The 22,593-nt window shown below is 39.6% G+C and overlaps 1 protein-coding gene across 1 annotated transcript in view; it reads right to left on the reverse strand.

Annotated features, from left to right (window-relative positions):
• The window catches only part of LOC146566254 (polypeptide N-acetylgalactosaminyltransferase 10-like), a 91,648-nt gene extending 70,418 nt beyond the window's left edge, over window positions 1–21,230 (reverse strand). The window contains exon 1 of the mRNA XM_085289853.1: window positions 20,952–21,230. Coding sequence (XP_085145979.1) covers window positions 20,952–21,095 — 144 coding nt within the window. The 5' untranslated portion in view covers window positions 21,096–21,230. The remainder of the gene's footprint in view (window positions 1–20,951) is intronic.
• Between the last annotated feature and the right edge of the window lie 1,363 nt (window positions 21,231–22,593).

Genomic DNA, 22,593 nt, shown 5'->3' on the forward strand with positions numbered 1-22,593 from the left:
TAACCCAGCTTTCTAGTGGAATATCCATTGCCTCCCCACAATAAAGGTGCACACATTTCAATTTATTTCATTTCAATTGAATATGGTTCAGTTGGAAATCACCATCATTCTGTATATGATGATGATGATGATGATGATGATGCGCCCACCCAGCTGCAAATACCAGACTGCAATGAGTACAGAATATTCTTGCATGAGCTGCTGGAGACAAGCCAGAAAATGAAAATAATGTACCTTTAGAAGTCAACTGCATTAAAATAAATTTCCCCTGATAGTTTGTAGGGATTTTTTTTCCTCTGGCCTGTGGTAATACACATGTAACCTGCTAATGACAAGGTCGCAATCATATTTTGCAACTGTCTATTATTAAGTTTTGATCTCTAATTGGTTTTACTGTTGATTTCATCATGTTTTGATGTTTGTTAATTATGGTTTCCTGTTTAGCATTCATTTTCATCCTAGTATATTAAGCTTCAATTCTCGTTATACCGGTTCACTTCTAATTCTTGTTTTACATTAGTGAGTTTTTATTCTTGTTTTAATTTTTTAGTGTTAGAGTTTTGAATTATGTTTCATTGACTTTAACATCTTGTCTTGAGTTTATTTCTGTCAGTGTCTGTGATGTCTTCTTTTTCTGTGTTGTGCTTTTTTCTTTTTCATTTTTGCAGCTTTACTTTAAATACCATTTCTGTCATTTATCATGTCAGTTTTACTTCCTGTCTGTCCTTCTTTTCTTGATTGTTTTCACCTGTGTAATTACTTCCACCTGCATCTCATTTCTCGCCTGTTAGCCATCCTTAATCGGTTCTCATAGTGTTTGCAGTCTTCCCTTTGTCACAATCCGTTAATATATCCTCATTTTAACTTTCTGTATTAACCTAAATAAAGTCCTCTGTTTCTGCATCTTGCTTTTGGACAACATGCATCGTGACAGCTTAGTCGACTCTTTCTTCCTACCGTCTGCTGTATATCTGACAACCAAAGGGACCATGCGGGTACTGAACATTACAGGTCAGAGAAAAGGGGAGCCCTTACTGTTTAGATTCTCTCTTGCCATCATGACAGAATCTAAATAGTACCGGACAGTCCAAAGCCACCTAATAAATCTGAATTTTCTGAGTTGGTGTTCCGAGAAAGTCAGTCAAGGGTCCCAATTTGCTTGAGCCAGAGGGTACCGCTTTGCTTTCATGGATCCTTCTATCTTTGTCGGTAAGACTCGACTGCTGCTATCCCATTGAGTCTAGGGCATCCAATGTTATCTAAGCCTGAGTGCCAACTTTAACATCATTGGCCTATCTGCTTTGTCACCAGCCGGCTGTTCAGAAGGTCTCTGCCACCTCCAGTGACGTATGCCAGCAGCATATATTCTGAGAAATTGCCCCCAGGTCGACCCTCTGAACTGCCCTTCATATAGGTCGATCCCCTGCTCTTCCTGTCCCCCTGGTTGACACCTTGAACTGCTTGTTTGCACTGTCCTGTGGCTGAGTCACCTCTCTGAACCTGCCTCTTCAACTCTCCTCCTTCCTGTTTTAGTTTTGATTACTGTTGGAGATGGAATTTTGTTATTTTTACATTCTAAGTTCTGTTGTTTAGGGTTTTTTTGTTAAGTTCACTCATGTTCTTGTATTTATTAGCTTAGTCTCTTTAGAGTCTTCTTGTTTCTTGTTGTTATGTGTCCATCTCTGTGTTAGATGTGTCCCTGTTGAATTACTTGCAGATTTATTTTGTAGCTCTCCATCCCCAGCGTTGTGCATTTAGTTTACTTATGTTCTACTTTTTCTTCATCCTTAATTAGTGTCACATGTATCTAGTTTTACCAGCATTTCCCTGATATCTGTGATTAGCCGTCAATATGTGTTTAAACCCTGATTTTGTCTGCTGGTTTTTGGATTTTATTGCCTTGGTTTTTGAACTCTTATTAAGGCTGATTTCAGAAAAATCTGTCTTTTTTTCATGCTACCAGCAAGATTCACATTTGGATGGTCTGTGCCAAACAATTACCGCTGAAGGTTTTACAACAAATGCAACACGCTACAATTAAATAGGTTGTATCATTCTACAATAGCAAAGTACGTACATTAATCTTTACAATTAAAAGTCAATTAAAAACAATTAAGTCACAATTTATAACTATATATAATAATTCTGATAGAATACGGTTACAATGCTTGATGTATCATCAATATTTTTATTGCCAACTACAAAATTAAATCCTTCTTCACCAAAACCAACCAGTTTCTGAGCTTTATTCATCCCAAGGCTCCTAAATTAAATTTTTTTAATCCTTATATTTATGACAACACAACGTCCAGTCACAACACACTGAAATCAGACATGTAGCTGTTTTCTAAAGATTCAAGTAAACCCAACCAGAACTCTCTTGTGTCTCACAGCACCTCACCTGCTGCTAAGTAACTAAACACAACCCACAGGGATTTCTGACCTTTGCTTGCCCACGCCAACAGTTGAAAAAGATTCAGTTCAGTTGTATTTTTTAGCATCAAACGCATCAACTGCAGCCGTCTCATACAAGCTGCTATAAGTAGCTCTGTTCAAAAAGAAAAACAGTAAACACAGCTGTCTTTATTCTTCTCCGAGTTTTCGCTGCCTCCCTGCTGTGTGTGCTGCTGCTACTGTTTCTGATGGCTATCACAGAGATGAGGTTCACACTGGCACAAATACTTTTCTGCACTTTCTAACACATAATTATTCAAGGTGCAGTATAAAGTAGCAATCGACCACTGGATTAACCATAGCACTAACACGTAGCCAAGTAAAAAAAAACTGTTCTTTTTAGGCCAAAATTCACATTTTTGTTAAGAGAGGGGAAGAAAGTAAGCTACAGTGGGGCAAAAAAGTATTTAGTCAGCCACCGATTGTGCAAGTTCCCCCACCTAAAATGATGACAGAGGTCAGTAATTTGCACCAGAGGTACACTTCAACTGTGAGAGACAGAATGTGAAAAAAAAAAATCCATGAATCCACATGGTAGGATTTGTAAAGAATTTATTCGTAAATCAGGGTGGAAAATAAGTATTTGGTCAATAACAAAAATACAACTCAATACTGTGTAACATAACCTTTGTTGGCAATAACAGAGGTCAAACGTTTACTATAGGTCTTTACCAGGTTTGCACACACAGTAGCTGGTATCTTGGCCCATTCCTCCATGCAGATCTTCTCGAGAGCAGTGATGTTTTGGGGCTGTCGCCGAGCAACACGGACTTTCAACTCCCGCCACAGATTTTCTATGGGGTTGAGGTCTGGAGACTGGCTAGGCCACTCCAGGACTTTCAAATGCTTCTTACGGAGCCACTCCTTTGTTGCCCGGGCGGTGTGTTTTGGATCATTGTCATGTTGGAAGACCCAGCCTCGTTTCATCTTCAAAGTTCTCACTGATGGAAGGAGGTTTTGGCTCAAAATCTCACGATACATGGCCCCATTCATTCTGTCCTTAACACGGATCAGTCGTCCTGTCCCCTTGGCAGAAAAACAGCCCCATAGCATGATGTTTCCACCCCCATGCTTCACAGTAGGTATGGTGTTCTTGGGATGCAACTCAGTATTCTTCTTCCTCCAAACACGACGAGTTGAGTTTATACCAAAAAGTTCTACTTTGGTTTCATCTGACCACATGACATTCTCCCAATCCTCTGCTGTATCATCCATGTGCTCTCTGGCAAACTTCAGACGGGCCTGGACATGCACTGGCTTCAGCAGCAGAACACGTCTGGCACTGCGGGATTTGATTCCCTGCCGTTGTAGTGTGTTACTGATGGTGACCTTTGTTACTTTGGTCCCAGCTCTCTGCAGGTCATTCACCAGGTCCCCCCGTGTGGTTCTGGGATCTTTGCTCACCGTTCTCATGATCATTTTGACCCCACGGGATGAGATCTTGCGTGGAGCCCCAGATCGAGGGAGATTATCAGTGGTCTTGTATGTCTTCCATTTTCTGATGATTGCTCCCACAGTTGATTTTTTCACACCAAGCTGCTTGCCTATTGTAGATTCACTCTTCCCAGTCTGGTGCAGGTCTACAATACTTTTCCTGGTGTCCTTCGGAAGCTCTTTGGTCTTGGCCATGGCGGAGTTTGGAGTCTGACTGTTTGAGGCTGTGGACAGGTGTCTTTTATACAGATGATGAGTTCAAACAGGTGCCATTCATACAGGTAACGAGTGGGGGACAGAAAAGCTTCTTACAGAAGACGTTACAGGTCTGTGAGAGCCAGAGATTTTCCTTGTTTGAGGTGACCAAATACTTATTTTCCACCCTAATTTACGAATAAATTCTTTACAAATCCTACCATGTGGATTCATGGATTTTTTTTTCACATTCTGTCTCTCACAGTTGAAGTGTACCTCTGGTGCAAATTACTGACCTCTGTCATCATTTTAAGTGGGGGAACTTGCACAATCGGTGGCTGACTAAATACTTTTTTGCCCCACTGTATTTCACATACTGCACTGCTCTCTTCATCGTGTATCTCTTACATACAGCACTTCAAACAGTGCTGTATGCTTCCCAAACACAGTTAAGTCATTACCACACATGCAATGCAGCCTTGCACTTATTTAGACATTACCCAGTGGGGGTGCATGTCAGAACAGTTTAACTCAGTCAAACCAGAAAGGAAACTGGCTTTGACCTGCCAGCTCCTTAGCACAAAGTCCATTTGATTTATGCAGCAGAACAACTTTAGACAATGTTCCAACCTTTTCTCATCACTGGTTACTTTATTTTAAAAAAAACCTCTCCTAGTCCTGCACTGGTTTGTTGTCATTTTGCAGTTTCTGCCCGAGTCCAGAAGGACCTGAGCTTTATATTTCTCTGAGAACGTTCTAACTGCCTGTGTTAACTCCCGTGTCTTCCTCTATTTCTAATGTGAGATCCTGTGGCTGAAACATGGATTATGGTGACCCTCTAATGTACTCCTAATGTGTGGAAAAACAAGTCAGTGACCTCTCCCTCACCGCACTCTCACTCACCAACTGGACTTTCCTTGTAGAATCTCCCTGTTTGGACTTCTTGTACTAATAGCTCTCTCCTCTCTTCCAGAGTCAGACCAGCTACCCAGAGTGACCTCAGAATCTCTCTATTAAACTGATAATCCAGTCTATTTGAGTCTCGTGTCTGAGGTCACCATTACAAATGGGCTGAAGTGTCCTATGACATAAATGTGGTGACTGAGTGGAAAATAAGAGACTGTAAAAGAATGACCAAATGACCAACATGACAGCTAACAGAAGCAAACTTCCACTCGAGGACGTTGAAACTGTCATTGTATGCATACATTTTAGATGTTTTTAAATCAGGATTTATTTAAACTAACCACCACGCGTACAACACAAGACTCCAGTCAAGCTGTTCTTACTTTCTTGACAGCTTTCTGGTGAGAGAGCCAATATTACATTATAATGTAAACAACAACAGGGTTCTTTGTATTTGCCCTTTAAAAAAAGAAAATCAAATTTGGTACAATGTTTTGATTTAATGTCCACTTCTGCCAAGAAACAGTGCCGACATTAATTTTACCCTCTTCTCTGCAGTCATACGACATAACAGCCCAGAATATGTACTGATATAGAAACTGGCATACTGAAAGTAATACAAACAATACCCGTGAGGTTTATTCAGATAAGACCTACCACGGTGCTCTTGAGGAAGACAGCATTCAGAGCAACAACCGTTACAGCTGATAAAAATAATAATAAAATGAACCTTGACATTCAAATCTCTTGTGCCAGACCTTTTGATTCGCAAAGTTTTCCACTGTGTTTTAATAGAAATTTTAGAAAGTACATGCGACCTCACTTCAGACCATCAGTGGCATTTTGTTCTGTCACGTGTTTCTCTGCAGAAATGTTTCGGCCCTGTGCCACACAACTTCACCAGAAGAATATAAAACATGCTTAGGTGAGTCTTTGCAGAACATGTGACATCTTGACAGTGACAGTCCAGATGCTTAGAATTAGTCTCGCATGTTCTCCCTGTGTCTGCGTGGGTTCTCTGCCTTCCTGACACAGTCCAAAGACATACGTAGGGGCTGCGTTTATTAGTGATTCTAAACTCACCATAGGTTTGAACACAAACACAGGTTTGCTGTCTGTGTCTAAAAAATAAAATAAAAAATACAGTATCACCACCACTATCTTAAAACCACTGTTATTTCTAATGGCTTTTTAAGAGCTTGGCAGTTAGACCTTGCTAAGAATTGGCAATATCTCCCTGAACTCCAGATAAATCATTTCCAACAGATTATATCGGACAGGTTTTCAGAACAAACAACACATTTTGAAATTGTAGCTGCAGCTGGCAAATTTTATTGCAGATTTAAGTTCATTTCAGTTCCCTAACAGGGCTCTACACTAACTTTCTGACACAGCTGCAGGCGCACCAGCACAAAAGTTAGACGCACCCAAATCTTTCAACCGCATCGCTTAACATCGCAGTTTTACATGTGCACTTCTTTGGGGGCGGAAAATTGCTGTCCGTACAGACAATGATTAACTAACAATCTTGTGCTTGTGCTTAAAGTGCTTTGGCAATATTGTAGACAATGTTAAACGTAATCATCATCTCAGCCTCCTCTGACGACCTGTTTGCTGCTGCCTGCCGCTGAAAGGCAGTGGAGAGAGGGGACACTTGGGCGGTGCATTTATCACGACATATAATATGTTTTCTGGATACACTGTCCTTTTTAAGCGTTCAAAGACTGATGGCTCCGTGTCAGAGCACTGGCTATGAATTTCGGACGGATCAGGCCTTAATGAAAAACTTATCAATGGTTCTTTTGGTGTCATCACTGATTTCTATAATCCATTCGATTCTGATTCACAAGGTCCCGATTTGATTCAATTTTGCCTCAGACAGTCAGAAATATTATAATTCTGATCATTTAACAGTACTGACACTTGTGAGACTTCATCAGAATTGTGAGCATCACAGCAGATGCTTTGTGTCAAAGTAACTGAGAATAAAACACAGAAAAACATGAAGGAGATTTTCCTGGCCTGGCTTTTTATATAACAGATAACCTTCAAAATATTCTGCAATTTTGCATAATTTTAAAAAGTTTTCTTCAGTATTGAACAGCAGAAATTAGGCTTTGTCCGAGGTCATTTAAGAAAAAAATAAAAAAATAAAAATTAAAAAAAAAAGGACAGCAGCTGACCGCGCTGTAAACAGCGGTAGACTGGTGGGTTATAAGCGAATGAATAATGCAGAAAACAGAGGTTTGAGATGCGTAGTTTGCTGCTTCTTTTGCTGGTGGTTCAGTGAATTTTGGTTGGAGAGAGACAAAACCTGCAGCGCAGAATCTAACGCAAAAAAGACGTACACACAGCGCGGACCTGGTGCATCAGAATCAGTGAGCTGTCAGCTTTCAGCCCCGACACCGTGTCCGTCTACGTGCCGTTGAGTGAGAAAGCTGATTCCGATGCATCAGGTCCACGCTCTGTGTTTACATCTTTGTGTGGAATCCATTTATCTGCTCTCATTTGCTGTTTGGTGGTCGTTGAAATTGTTTTATGAGCTTTAACCTGAGATTCTGGCAAAATACATTTATATTTAAAAGTCGATTCAGGATTTAATGAATCGATATCGCTTTATTCAAGCTACTCACCCCCATGTCATACTGTGTATGATTGCGTGTGTGTGACAAATAAAATTTGAATTTGAATTCTCTATCCGCCTGCACTTTCAAATGTACAGACGCACTACATGAATATCTGGACCATGACCAATCAGAGAGGTCCCGCCCCTGATTATCTCTGATTGGTTTACACCACAATAGGGGCATAATGTGTGGCTGTTGTTGACCACACGGAGACTTTGAGAGTTGCAGAGACTTTTTTTTCGTTACTCAAACAGTTGGTGGCACTGGTGCGACCTAAGATATTTTTTTTGTCGCACCATTGAAAAAATGCCTAATGTAATTGAAAACTACTTCTCTGGCTGTTGACTGTGTCTCTCGTGTTTCCAAGTTTGCTTTAAATAGAAATCTGTGCTGAAAATAAATGGATCTAAAGTTGAATGTCCAGGGCAGAAGTTCACCATCATCACTGCTGCTGGCCAGTGTTGTAGGATGATAACTAATCAATGTGTTAGTCAGACAGACACACTACATCACTACAGAGATCTGTGTAAGAACATAAAGAACATGTCTACTGAAACCGAATCAGCAGGAAAAGGGGTAAGAGTTTTGGTATTGGAAGCTGTGAGCTTGGTTAAATATTGGAATGTCGGCCTGAGCGGGAATAAATAAATAAAAGTGTTGAAACGCAAACTAATCCATATAATCTGATGATGATTTTTCTTTTTTTTTGATTTAAGTTATATATTTGTCAACAATGATCAGCACACAGAACATGAAGACTTAAGCCACATATACAGTGACTGTACCAGAAGTTAACAAATGATAGGCATTCAGTCTAGAGAAACATAGTCTGGTTTGCTGGAGGTAAGTTTTCTAAAGCCCATGTATAGGAATTTATTTTATTTATGTATTAATCACATTATTTTATTGTATGATGCCTTGGTGCTACTGGATTTAAACATATTTCACACTCATACTGCAAGACAAATGGTGGGGGTGTAGTAAGGAAGTTGGGGGAAGCAGACCACTCCCCAGGAAGAGTCTTTTGTCTCTTTGAGGACTCTGGGAGGTAGCAAGGGAGTGTGAACCTTAAGGTGTGAAACAGCTGTGTACTGCCTTTTGTTCCTGGAGAAGGTATTTAACTGAGAACCATGTTAGGCTCAGGAAGACTCTGCTGACCGTCTGCCCCGCGGTCATGCAGGCTCTCCACCAAGCTTGGTTTTTCTCTTCTTTGTGTTTTCATTAATGAGTCTTAGCTACTGCTCACCGCTCGTCTGCAGGCTTTATTTAATGGAAAACGTCCACAACACCCAACAGCCACTTATTTTACTTTATTTACTCTTAAAAATTCACAGTCTGGTTCCCACAGTGGATGTATTTGTCCTGAACAAGCATTCTGAAATATATTTCATACTTCATGATAGCATTCATTCGTTTTGGAAATATACATTGTGCTTTATTGTTTAAATTAGTTAGAAAGGCAAACATACATATAATACATCTCAGATGTAAAAGACAACATAACGACTTCCAGCTACTATGTTTAGGAGAAACCAGTATCAAAAAGTATAGCTTTAAAGGTCTTCCTGCAGCTGGTTATTTTGTTATTATATAAAACAAGAACATAAACAAGCAGTCCCTGAGCGAGACCTCAATCTCACCTTCCTACCTCTGGCTAGACACTGGAGAGCCCTGCGATCAAACCCAGCTGCACAAAAAGCACAGGAAGGAGGCAAATCAATATACAACTCCAAGCGTATGTCTAGCCCCGCTAAACATAGAAATGGAAGGGAAGTGAGTTTTTGTCTGACTTCACCATCAGAGACACTTAACTCTGTGACTGTGTTTGAATGACTCAGAACCAGCTTCCTCCATCTTTGTTCCCTGTCACAAATGCATACAGTTTAGAGGAATATTAAGAAATTATGAACTTGAATAATGTTTACCCACAAACATGGGAAAAATACTTTGTAAGCAGCAAATATTAGGTGCAAGATGAATGTTTTCATGCTGTAGTTGCTATCTATCCAAAAAAATATAACCGACTTCCTCCCAGAGGGCAATTTATATTGTTACCATTTTCAGTTTTGATGATGTTTATTTACAAAGTGGTAGTGGCAGAAACAGGCAGTGAGGTATGACAAAACAACTGAAGAAACCTAAACTGGGAGAACTAACTGACAAACCTGAGACCATACAAAAGGGGCGATGGGCAGAGAGACGCAGAGACAGGAACACCATAGAACACAGCGATACACGGATAAATGCAGACGAGCCGACAATGAACACAGACCGACACCCACTAAATATACACACACAAGGTAATCAGGTAATCACACACAGGAGGGAAGAACAGCTGAACCTAATACACATGAGGACCGGAGGAGACAAGCTGAACACAATGACAACAAACAAAACAGGAAATCTAGAACCCGAACCAGACACAAGGGGGGAGGGCACAGAATAACTAGAACAGAGGAAAACAATCACAAAACACAAAACGCTGGGTCAACGACCCAGGACCATGACAAAAATGGCCTCCTCCAATGTCACAAACTTCAGGCTATATTCAGGCTTTCAGGTATTTTCATGTCCCTCTAGTAATAAAGATTATAAATATCAAAAGTGGTTCCTAGTTTTATTATAAGCTTTATGCTTCCTTTTTCATAAGATGGCTCAAGATTACCATCATTACCAGAGTCTCTTGGACTTGCTCAAAAAATGTTCTTCCTCCAACTTGAAAACAGATTGTTTGCTGATTTTCTACCACTTTCTGATCTGTTCTAAACAAACAGTCAGCGGGAAAATGAAAGACAGATAAACGCTATCGGACTGCTTTTGTCTGGCATTAAGAAAAATAAAGTATTACCAGCTGAGCAGTACATCTGATAAAAAACAGTGCTGGCAATTCAATGTGCGAGGTCAATACTCCCCTCATGTGATACAATTACCTGCTTTTCATGTTTTGCTTTACCCTCTTCTTCTCCTCCATCATATTTAGGCATTTGACAGACAAGTTGATCTGAGCTAGAGGGTCAAAATCCCTTTTTCCATCTTCTAAGAAAGCGCAACTTCTCTATTCACTTAAAAATCCATTTCCATCTTACAATCGTAGAACTGTACAATCAGAAGTACCAAAGGTAATTAATGGGTCGTGATTCTGTGTATAAAGTATCTTTGTGCTTGTTTTTTTCTTTGCCAGCTAACACACTCTACAAAACTCACAGCTTTTAAACAACACTTTGAGCAACACTTCAGGTATCCACTGAGTAATACTGTTATGTTACTTGAGTCCTGAGAGCCATAGTTACAAAATCGTACTCTGCTATTTCAGGTAAGTTGCAAAAGATCTAGACTATGCTTCTGGCTGATTAACCTCATTGTGACTCACATGCAAATCCTTCTAGGCTTCTGCTCTCTGTCTCATCTGAGCTAGACATGAGCTTGAGGCAGAGGACCTCCCGACAGTGATCCCTGCAGCGAGGCACTCCAAACTCCCCTTGCAGAGGAGCTCAGCAAGGCCACTGCACAGTCCATTATCTCCCAAAAGGAGTCATTATCCAAAGTCCTGCTGAGATGGAGAGAGCAGGCAGAGGACCACAGAGAGGCCAGAACTCCTGGAGTTCTCTGCTTCCTGTGGTTTCAAACTTTCTGCTCAGATATTGATGGATTACGACGCAAACACTGGTCTTACAGAATTTTTTTGGACCGCCTGCTGCTCCCACCAAGCAACATGAAGACCAAATAAAGTCTTGTGCTCCTTTCTTTGGTCAAATCAGAGAGAAATCAAAGATGAAAATATGTGGAATGTAGACAAAGGTTTGTTGTTTTTCCCAAAAGTAACATGGAAAAATTGGCAGGGACTTACTTTACTCTTTCAAAAAGTGCTTCAGTCGATGGCTTCGTTTGCAAAGAACAGTTATTTTTCTCATTATCAGAGCCTTATCTCACAAATATTATCGTGGCTAAATGGACATACTGTAGGCTGTAAGAAAGCCTTAAAACAATAGACTCATTGTAGAATTACATTTCCAATCACCACAGGAGTCTGCCTGTATTGTCTACTACTTATTTCAGTGTGTAGAGTTTGTATCGGCTCATGTTTCATATTACAATGCAACAAAGAACAGAAAAAGGACACACTAGGAGATTCAAACTAAGATACAACGTCAGCTGGATATTTGTACACAGAAAAAGAACTTCCATAGTCCTCATTAAGAAACAGTTTAAAACTGTTCTGATATCACCAAAGAGCTGAATGCAGTGTTTTCCCCACACAGCTTAAAGGATGTTAATGTAAGCTGCTGACAGATCCAGCTGGTAAACATTTCAGATATCTGATTTTAAACTGCTCTTAATACTACTGAGCAAGTTAATATATTTTATGCATAAACTACTGCTAAAAGGTATTTGCTTGTTCCAGTGCTTGCTTCCATTCTGCTGTAAGCAGATGGAACTCTGGGCCAAATCAACGCTGCAGGTTTTTTTGGCTCTTCGACTTCAGAATCAGCAAAAATCTAAATAAATCGAGATGCATTACAGTAGCTGCCATCCACTGAACTAAGCTAGACAAGTCACTCTAACTGTGAGGTTCTATTGTATTAATGGGACTTCAGTGTGATCAGTCTGGTGCTTTGCAGTCTTGTCATTTTTTCTTAGCCGTTTGGCCCTTTCATGGCTGCAGGGTAGCTGGAGCTGAAACCAAGGCCAACACATAGAGACACACAGTCATTCACACTCACATTTATACCTACAACCAATTTAAAACCATAAGTTAACCTATGAACCTGGAGTCTGTTCACCTTCAAAGTAAAAGTGGTGCCTTACTACTAGAACCAAAAAGGTACCACTATTACTCTGAAGGTAAATGTTCTCTTCCCAGTTTGTATCACACTTTTTCAAGTTTCACCAACTTCAATGCAAACCACAGGTGACTTTGACAATCTGCTAGCGACAACTTCACAACAACATTTTTGGTCTAGCACCCTTTTTGTAACCAGTTCCACCCAGGGACAGCCACCAATCACTCACCAAGGATTAGACACATTTTTCCCTAACAACCAGAGATTGCCACCAGGTCATCTAGGCCTGTGTAACTGAGGCCTAACATGAGACATAACTAGAGAGAACCCACATAGGCACAGAAAGAATATAAAAACTGTACACAAAAAGGTATCCACTAGCCCGCTCTGGATTCAAACCCTTGATCTTGGTGTAGTGGGATGGCAAGGCTAACCACTACTTTACAAAACAGTGGTTAAAAGTAATTCAATGAGTAATCAATTCAGTTTTATATATGTAAATCCAAATCACAAGAAACATCATCTCCGGGTGATATAAGGTACAAACAATAAAAGATAACTTAATGTCGTTTGTTATTTTTAACAGGATGAACTAAACTGTATTTATTTCCAATGGTTTCGGTTATTTCAAAACCCGTTAGTTTTTGAAAAACTACAAGACAAATACCACAAAAATACACCCTGCATAATATGCTGGAAATGCTGGGATTGCAGCCTTCACTGGTTGTTGTGTGAATTCACATCAGCTGTTCATATAAGCTCCTTATTAAAATGTCTGAGGGAGACGAAAGCAGCAAAGAAGCAGTACAACTACACATGTTTCTTTTCCAAATATTTATTTATAAGTGACTTATGTATGTATGTATGTATATATATGTATATATTGTACTATTCTTAGTTAGCGTATTGTCTGTCTTGTCTTAATGTTGGTTTAAAATGGAGCACTGTAACAAAAAATAATTTCCCCCAGGGATCAATAAAGTATTCTGATTCTGATTCTGATTAATGGTCACCGCACAGAATTTCTGGTGCTGCAAGCTCAAAGAGCAGCTTCCTGTCACATCTATAGCCAGAGGCAAAGCTGGCAGAAAGGCCCCAGTATCAGCCCCCAAGCACAGAACAGCACTAAGCTTCAGAAGTACACTAAAATGGTGAGCATGTTTGCCTCCAGGTGAGAAAACAAATGAATGTTCAACAACAACTGAAGAATTTCCACTACATTAAAGCTTAAATAATCACTGAGGTGAGTCCGTAACTCCATTCTCACTACAAACTGGAATCTGTGATGTTTCATATCACAGAGGAAACAAGCAATAATTCAGCAATAAATAAGGAATGACACATGCATCAACTTTCCTGAAATACGCGAAGTGTTACACTGATAAAGAAAGAAAATTATTTTCATGGATGCATAGCACATCTGCAGTAATGACTGAGCTCAGGTTCAATTAAAATGTCACAATAAACTGAACCTCTGTGTCTTTGGTTATGAAGCTCAACGTTAGATGACCATCAGCTGCAGTGGCAACCCTGCAGTCCTCCATTCCACACCATCCTAAATATCACCCCGTCAGCAGAACTCGTACTACAGATGAGTAACTTTGCTTTGCATGTTGCCTTTCAGCTTTGCTGCCACTAACTAAAGAAACAGATGTGATTTGCACTGGCTTCCCTAATCCCACATGCTCTCTATCTGCCCCATTAGAAGCATCGACTTAGGCTGATTTGCAGGGCCACAGTCATGCTGGGTTCTCTTTTTTGAGCAGAGAACACAGAGACAGGTTGTTCCTTCCTTCACTACAGCGATCAATGCTCGGTATGGTTAAGAGGAGCAAATCAATTGGTTTAATAGAAAGAGCTGTCACTGTGCTGCTGAAAGGCATTTAGCCACACTGGTGAGTACAGTTATCTCAAGGCCATTTTGTTTTTAAATCAAACAGTGGATTTTTTTGTTTCTTTTCAGAATAAAACTTTTTCAGCATAGTAATAAAATGAAAATTCAACGCTACGCAACAAAGCATAGACAAAGTGCTGAAGTGCAGACCAACAGGTGCAGCCAAAGCTTTCAGTCGCATTAAGTGATTAGTCTTATTCAGCGCTCGGTGAAAGTAGGGCTGACGGTTCAAACACAGAGAATTCGTTCACACTGCATTCATATTGCATTTAAACATATTGCTTACATCCCAGTTTGGAAGAGTTTGCCTCATTCTCCTTGAAAACCACTCAGGTTCTCATGTATCAGTTTAGGTCACTGATGAAGCAGGAGACCACATGTTACATGGCTGAAATGTAGCAGCCCTTTGCTACATGCCCTCTCCCGCTCTCTCTTCCCCTCTTTCCTGCCCACTCTTCACTACTAAACTAGTAAATAAGAACAGGCTACATATTACTGCATTGACAACCAAATCTATAGGGAATAAAAATCAACATATCGCAAAAAAAAAAAATGTTTTCAGAGTCAGTGTTGAGAATTTTTAGGTTAAGTCACATCAGTGTGCCTCAGCTTCCCCAAGTGTCTTTCAGTGACAGAGCCCAAGGTTGTCCATTTTTTACCTTACATTTTTACTTTCGGTTGTTATTGACAAAATTCTGGGATATTTTCAAGCGAATAATAAGCAAGGGTTTGAGAGGTTACGAACTGACTAAGAGATAAAAATAAGGGAAGAAGACCCACAGTAAGCATGTCAGTAATTTTCTGTTCAGTGTAAATCAAATGTAAGGCATGCTCCTTAAGTGGAAATCCTTAACCTTGGTGGTGCAAAGCTGTGGAAAGACTGTTGGCTTTAATTGTACCAGTTTGAGATATTATAGCTGTGACTGAATCTACACATAAATTGTGGAAATGAGTCCTGGGTCCGGGTAGTGGTTTGAGAATTCCCAAATGATGTTTTGTTACTCTTTACGGTTTCATGACTGAGGGTCAAGCAGAAATGCAAAAATGTGGATATGAAAAAGTGCAAATGAGGACATAGCACCAGAAAAGCCTTCTATGTCCGGCTCCCTGGGTAAATCCATCTAAGAAAAAAAAACAATAAATGTAAATGTTGTTCATTTATATCCTGTTATAACTAATACATCCGTGGGACAGATTGGTTATGAATGAGAATGTGGCTCACCCTTTTTGTATTGAATACACTCTGATCTCATTCTGATGGTTTAAGCGATGTGTAGTCGACAAGTGAAGCAGACAGAAACCAACAAGGGGAAGAAAATATCAGCTACAAACGTCTCTAACAAGACTTATGTGGGAAAAGCCTGAATGGGATTAGAGTATTGATTTTTATCTACTTCAGTGAAGCCATAACAGCCCACAGGGAGCACTCAGACGCCGAGCACAGACACACATATTGTTCCTTCCTTTTGCCCTTATTTGTTTTTTGTTCCATTTGTCTTTAGCTATTAAAAGTTTACAAGAAACAAACAGAAGACAAGATGAATGTTTGCAGCCGGTTTCCAACAGTGTAAAGGAGTTTCTGTGCCATTAGAGGTTAAAATAAGATAAATGTTAGGGTTGGATGATGATGTGCTGGCAGCCTAACCCGTTTGTCTCCCTCCTTTTCGCTCAGTCCATGCCTTTCAGTACACATGATACAGAAATAATGGCACTTTATGTCAAGTGGGAGTAAACTGGCTTCCTAATTCACAACAGCGAGCGTGATCGATGACTCAGATTTTTCTGAGCTCCAATACATCAAATGCATAAAAAGAAAAACAATAAGACAGCTCATATTAACTAAAATCCCTGATGAAGGGAATTAAATGCAAAATTAACACTTTATGCGCCTCCCTGCGTATTCAGGGTGTTGTTTAACATTCACACTACCAAATCTATAACTGCACAAACCTCTTAAGTTTCCTGATGTTGTAAATTCATCTAAGTGGCAAATGACAAGCTTTTCCATCTCTAACTTCAATCCCACATGACATGAACGCAGCACAAGTGAGTAAATCAGACAGCATTATTGTTCTGATGTTGATGTTCTCGCAGCATGATATGTTTTTTTTTTTTTTTTTTTTTTTTTTTACAGAGGAAATACATTTTGACAAAAACCACCACAAAGAGATTCATATACCTAAATTACATAAAAATTGCAAATCAATATCAATCAATATTTTATTTCTATAGCACATTTTAAAAGGACAGTGTCCATCAAAGTGCTTCACACAAGGTAGCAAAGCAGATTAAAACAAAGGCAACAAAACAAGTTAAAAACAATTATAGTTACAGTTACATAGCACAACTGGAGACCAGGTGGAAGTCCAAACTAATTTGCATCAAAAGCTAGCTGGAACAGGTGAGTTTTTAAGCATGATTTAAACGACTGAATGGAATCTGATATGCGGACATTGATAGGAAGATTATTCCAGAGTTTGGGTGCGAAAGCTCGGTCCCCTCTAGTCTTTCGTCGGGGCCTTTGTTGCACTAAGAGCAGTTGGTTAGAGGATCTGAGCATTCTCTTGGGGCTATACACGTCGAGAAGGTCTGCTGGGTAACTGGGCACCAGTTAAGAGGCGTGCTGCGGCATTTTGAACTAATTGCAAATGCTGGAGGAGAGAGAGAATTGGAGGCCCATGTACAGAGAATTGCAATAGTCCAGTCTCGAAGTAATGAAGGCATGGATAAGCTTTTCAAGGTCTTTATGTGGAATATAGGGCTTTGACTTGGAGATTTGACGTAGCTGGTTTTTACCACACTATATTAATGCACAAATATTCCCCATTAACTTGTTGCTTACATAGTTGCATATTACATTTTCCTTAGATGAATATATTTTATAAGTCAGGAATTCCCTTAAATTACAATGCTGTGATTGCAGCCATTCCCCAACTCTCTGTGAATGGTACTCATGGCCATTGATCAGTGGTTGTTGATCAATGGTCATGAGAATTTGCATAATTAAGATTAAGGAACTGACCTCCCAGCCCATTGTTCCTCAGTGGGCTGGTTTCAGTCATTATGCAAATGTACTGTTTCTAAGGTTGGGGAAACCTGCAGTCAGCTGAGACTGAAGAAGTCACGTGAATGAGTGACGAAACGTTTCTCCCACAAAACGCTACGTCCAGATGAACAGAATCAACTTTTGGAGATCCCTTAAATTAAATTCTTTTTTTTTCTTTTTTTTTCCCACGGAGACACGATTAGGAAAGCACACTATTGATATTTATGTACGGAATATTTATGTACAGAACGTGTGATTAATATATTTCATTTTGTATTGCCGTTATAAGGTGTAGAAACATGAAAGGTGTCATGGATGTTTATATACAGGGGTGCACATAAGTGGTCCGCATGTGCGCATCCGTTGGAGGTGGAGGAACACCAAAGTAATTACTTAAAGGAGCTTGCTTCGACATCTTTAAGAATTCTAAACAAATGTCTGTCCTCCTCCAGAAAATCTTATGTATGCAAACGCACATTGCAATTTTGTTCTTCCAAGATGGGTTATTGGAGTCTAATCGCCAAATACATTAATTCCTCTATCTCACTCAATAATGTTCAATTCTTCCACGTGATCTCTCCTTATTGAAATAGGGGTCTGGCTCTCTGTGTTCAGTCACTGGGAGGTTACTAAGTAAAAGCCGTATTTACTAAGTTCAGCATATGAATCCTTGAGTGAAAAATAAAAACTCAATTTTTTTTCTTAAGTAATTATTTTCATAAGTTTACAACTTGAATCTCTAAAATTCAGGGTTATAACTCATGTTATTATTATTATTTTAATCTTCAGTAGCCCTAATATTTCCCCTACTGTTTAGCTGTTAAATTGAAAAATGGAAAGGAAGCCTTTTCTGTCATAGGCACTATATAAAATGGACTGTGCTACTGTGAGATCACCCACTAGTTTTGAATTAGCAGTTTTGCCCCTGACATGTTGTTTTGTGAAGACAAAAGTCATGCTGCATCTACAAAACACATAGGCACAATGCAGATGACCTACTGATCATTTTTGCAAACTAATAAAATAATAAATTTTCATTGAGTAAAACTGAAGCTCAGATTTCTTTGACTATAATATGAGACAGATAAGTACATTAAAAGGCTTCAACAGGTACCAACAGCACAGACGTGGCAGAAACATCCAGTTTATTCATTCATGTATCGGGACGGCTATCGGTAAAATGAGCCACAGCCCGCACTGCAGCATCCAGGTGGATGAGTTATAAAATTCACACCAGTCAGAGTTCTTATGAAGGGGAAAATATGCAGACAGGCCAAACTCTTTTTAGAGCCAGACAGTAAACAAGTGTTTTTAATGCTAAAAAAAAAAGGGGGAACTTGCTCAGTTTTACATCTACTATGTGAACTTCAAATTTTCATAATTGGCACTGGCTACAGCCCAAGAGGTAGATTTCTCTGTTCAGTCAAAGGGAACTGAATACGTCAGGCAGTAGATGATCAATTCTAATCACTGGCTCTCATCTACTCCATTGCAACAGTGGGAATGGAACAGAAATCAATGCAAGCATCAATAACAGGAAAGCTGTGATTGGGCACCTTACACTGATGACTGAATGCAAAAACATCAAAAACATTAACGCAGGCTGGATTTCCACAAATCTACACATAAATCATGCTTAAGTGGTCATTTTTACTTCATGGTTTTGAATGTTGTTTAATCCCTCAGAGAAACTGAGCTGATATATCTTCATCACTGAGGGAATGTTAAAGAAAAAAAACAAACATTTCATGCGTTCAGTGTAAATTTGACGCTGAACATGTGGCTTTTCTTCTCACACATCAAGGAATGAATGGTTTTGTCAAAGTATTATGTACAGAGACGCTGGATATGTTGAGTCTAAATACTATGAAAAAGTTTTAAATGAATTTGCAATGTTGAAGCTTTTTTTATGACAGCCACTTCTTCTCACTTAAAGGACTACCAATCAAGAGAAAATTAATTCGAGCCAAAAATTTCATTGGACTGATTTTAAATTCCAAAAGCCTGTCAGCAGTATGAGCATTAGCAGCCTTCCTCTGTTTTCATTTTATAATTTACAAGAAAGAAAAAGAGAACCTCCTTGACACTACTGGAAGCTTGCTGCATAAACATTCGTCTTGTCTCTCTTATTAGAGGTGAGGCGCATCGAAGCGTTTGCCAATGACTGACGGGCAGGAAGCCAGTGTTGCTGTGCTCTTCACTCGATACATGCCTTCTACATATGATTCTCAAATAAAGGCACCTCAATGTCAAATAAGAGTGAAAAACAGTTTTTAAATTTACAACATCCTCCATGTTTATAACTTTACAACAATGCTGAATTGTAATGGAAGTGCCTGAAATGTCAAGCAGATGCCTCACGCCAGCCGCATACCTTTATTATTTTATTTTATTTTTGTACCCTGCCTCTCAGGTGTGGAAGCCTTAGTAAAATAAATATTGCATTTTCTTTTAAATAGAGTACAGTACAGACACTACAGCAACCAGGATCATCATGGTTTTAAAAGACAAAGCACTTTCACCAATCAGAAAGAATAGTCATGAATATAATTTTACGATCTGGTAGATGCTCCTTATTATTCTTCACATGACATGCCAACAAATTAGTTCCTTAATATTAATCAATAATGAGGGATTCAAAGCTGACTGCCAGGAAGCTCATGCTGAAGCACGTATAATCCCACAATGAAAGCATCTACATTTGTTCATCATAAAGAAAACTCTCAGTTCCACTACACTAAAACCAAGCTAAGCACAGAAAAACAATCAATATCCAGACAATGAAGATGATTAACTTTGAATGCCAGACTGTTACACATCTCATTGTTTAATGTGTTGAAATAAAGCAACAGTGCTGAAATCGTCCTAACACCCAACAAACTTTGTCTTGCGATCCTTTAGGTGCCTTGGCTCTGTCCATGGTGCTGAACCTGAGCAACGCTTGTACGCTCTCCATGGTGCTGAACCTGGGAACACATGGGTTTCTTTATTCTATGTTTCTTTTTTAGATAGTGGTAAAAGAATGTGTCTTGTGGATATTCTCAATAGTTTTCTAGTTTTCTTTTTTTCATATTTCCCACTTTTAAAGTCGCCTATATGAATATTTTCTCTGTTTCAGATTTCCCTTTCTCAACCAGTCTACTGAAGCTACGCTCTGTCCACACTTTACAAGGCTTTAAAGTAAGGCGAGGGTTGCTTTGTAATCTCACTCTTCTGCAAATTCTACTGCACGTCTTACTATTTTGAGTGAATGACGGCTACCTTAAGCAACACTGTGCTACACTGTGTTTCACGTCTCACTACATTATCCTGAACCTGATCCTGATTTTACAACATATACGGGAGATTGGATTACATATTTTCCTTACTTGAAGTGAATTCTTACGCGTTTTCTGTAGTTTAAAAGTCTCCTGTATGAGAGTGTGTTCTTTGTTTCAGAATGCCCAGTCTCAACGAGAATAAACCGAGGCTATACCGTCTCCCTGCTTGTCTTTTAAACCGAGAACAAGTGGACACCGTGAGGAAACACGATGCATGTATGTTTTTTAAGACTGCCTTTAAAGTCTTAGCACCCCTGCGTGACACGGGGAGCGTTAAAGCCGAGCTTCTCTTACCTGTATCGGTGCATCCACTGTGTAGAGAGAGTTGTCAAACACTCGGTCCCTGTACAAAGACCACAACCCGACGTTAGGGAGGAATAACAGAGCCGCTATGAGCAGCCCGGCGAACTGCAGCAGCCTCTTCTCCTTCCGCCTCATCTCTGCGGGAGAAAGCGCGCGAAGCAACGGCGGTGCGAACAGCAGGGTCCCGTCTCACCACTTTTCCAAGCGGAGACAACTTTCGCTCTGACTCGAGGAGCGAGCTGCTTTTAAGCTAACTCTAATACCCCACCAGCCGGGACATCCGGGTGAGAGTTTCAAAATAAAAGCACACGACTTACGAAACGCTTTCACTTTGGTCTAACGACAAAAACTAACTTTCAAAGAGCGACGAATGGTGGCATTTGAAGATTATATCAAATGAATCCTTTCTCTTCTATTATACTCTGTCTTGAATGTCAAACCAGTTTCAAGATTTCAGCGACAGAAAGCCATATTTCTCTTTCTAGTTCATTCCATCTCTCAATGATGCACTCACAACACTACATTAAAGGTCACATTGTGGGATCTGAAAACGGTTATGTAGATGGCTTCTTGTGCCTTTGTAGTTTCCTGTGTGAAACGTGGACACAGGCATTTTATATCTGACATTGAATCACATCTTTAGTTTGTAAGCAGCAGATATGAATGTGACCAGACATTTAATGAGCATTTATGTCAGGAGTCTTTCAAGCTTGAGCACAAATGGTGCTTTTCTCTACAAAAGTCATAGTTTTTAGTGGAAAGACATAGATGGTAGAGCAGCTTGAGGAAACGTCTACTGCCTCAAAAGTCTCGTTTTTTTTTAACCTTTTTTTTTAACCTTTTTAACCTGAAGCTGTTGAACAATTGTTCCTGCAAGCTGGAAAATGGGGGTTGACTGGTGTTAAAAAAAATCCACCAAATTGCACAGTGTGAAGACTCTCCGTGTGCGGTGTAGAATTACACAGCAGGAAGGCACACAGAAAATGTTCCACCTTGCATTTCTGAAAGACCCAAATTGGCTACGCTTTCTTCTGACATTTCGTCCAGACTCTGCTGTCTTTATGAATCGCTGCGATATGTAGAAATATTTTCTTTGTATTTCTTTTTTAAGTTTACGAGTATTATATTTAATTGGTCATCGAGGTTAACAAAAGTATAGCAATCGGAGTCAGTAGGTCTTTTCAATACAGTAGATATGAATGTAGCAGAGCAGTAAACAATTAGCTTAATTCTTATTGACTGGATTGATGCTTTTGTTTTGAAAGGCTAATTAGCAATTTTCCAGTGGTTTCCTGCTCTGTAAAACCTGCTACACTTTATAAACCACGGCTTGGTGGGAAACCCCAGTTGCTCATGTTTGACTGTGTTTTAATAATCAGGTATGCAATAAAACATAAAACAAAAGATAAAACATCAAGAGCCATTTCAATTCTTCTTTTTGATAAACACAGCAATTTCTTTTTCTCACAGTGACCCTCTTATGTCCTGCCTGCTGATCTCACCCAGCAAACAAACTGGAAAGTCCCACTAAAACGGGAGCGCAGCCTTTAGGACTCATGTTATGATGTTCTTCAAAGACAATGGAAACTAAAGACCAGTAGTGACAGTAGTGAAGGATTTTTTTATTCTGTAT

Source organism: Mchenga conophoros, linkage group LG10, assembly GCF_057382185.1.
Source record: "Mchenga conophoros isolate Kocher_MC1m ecotype Shallow Benthic linkage group LG10, M_conophoros_male_GT1.1, whole genome shotgun sequence".
NCBI classification, from domain to species: Eukaryota; Metazoa; Chordata; class Actinopteri; order Cichliformes; family Cichlidae; genus Mchenga; species Mchenga conophoros.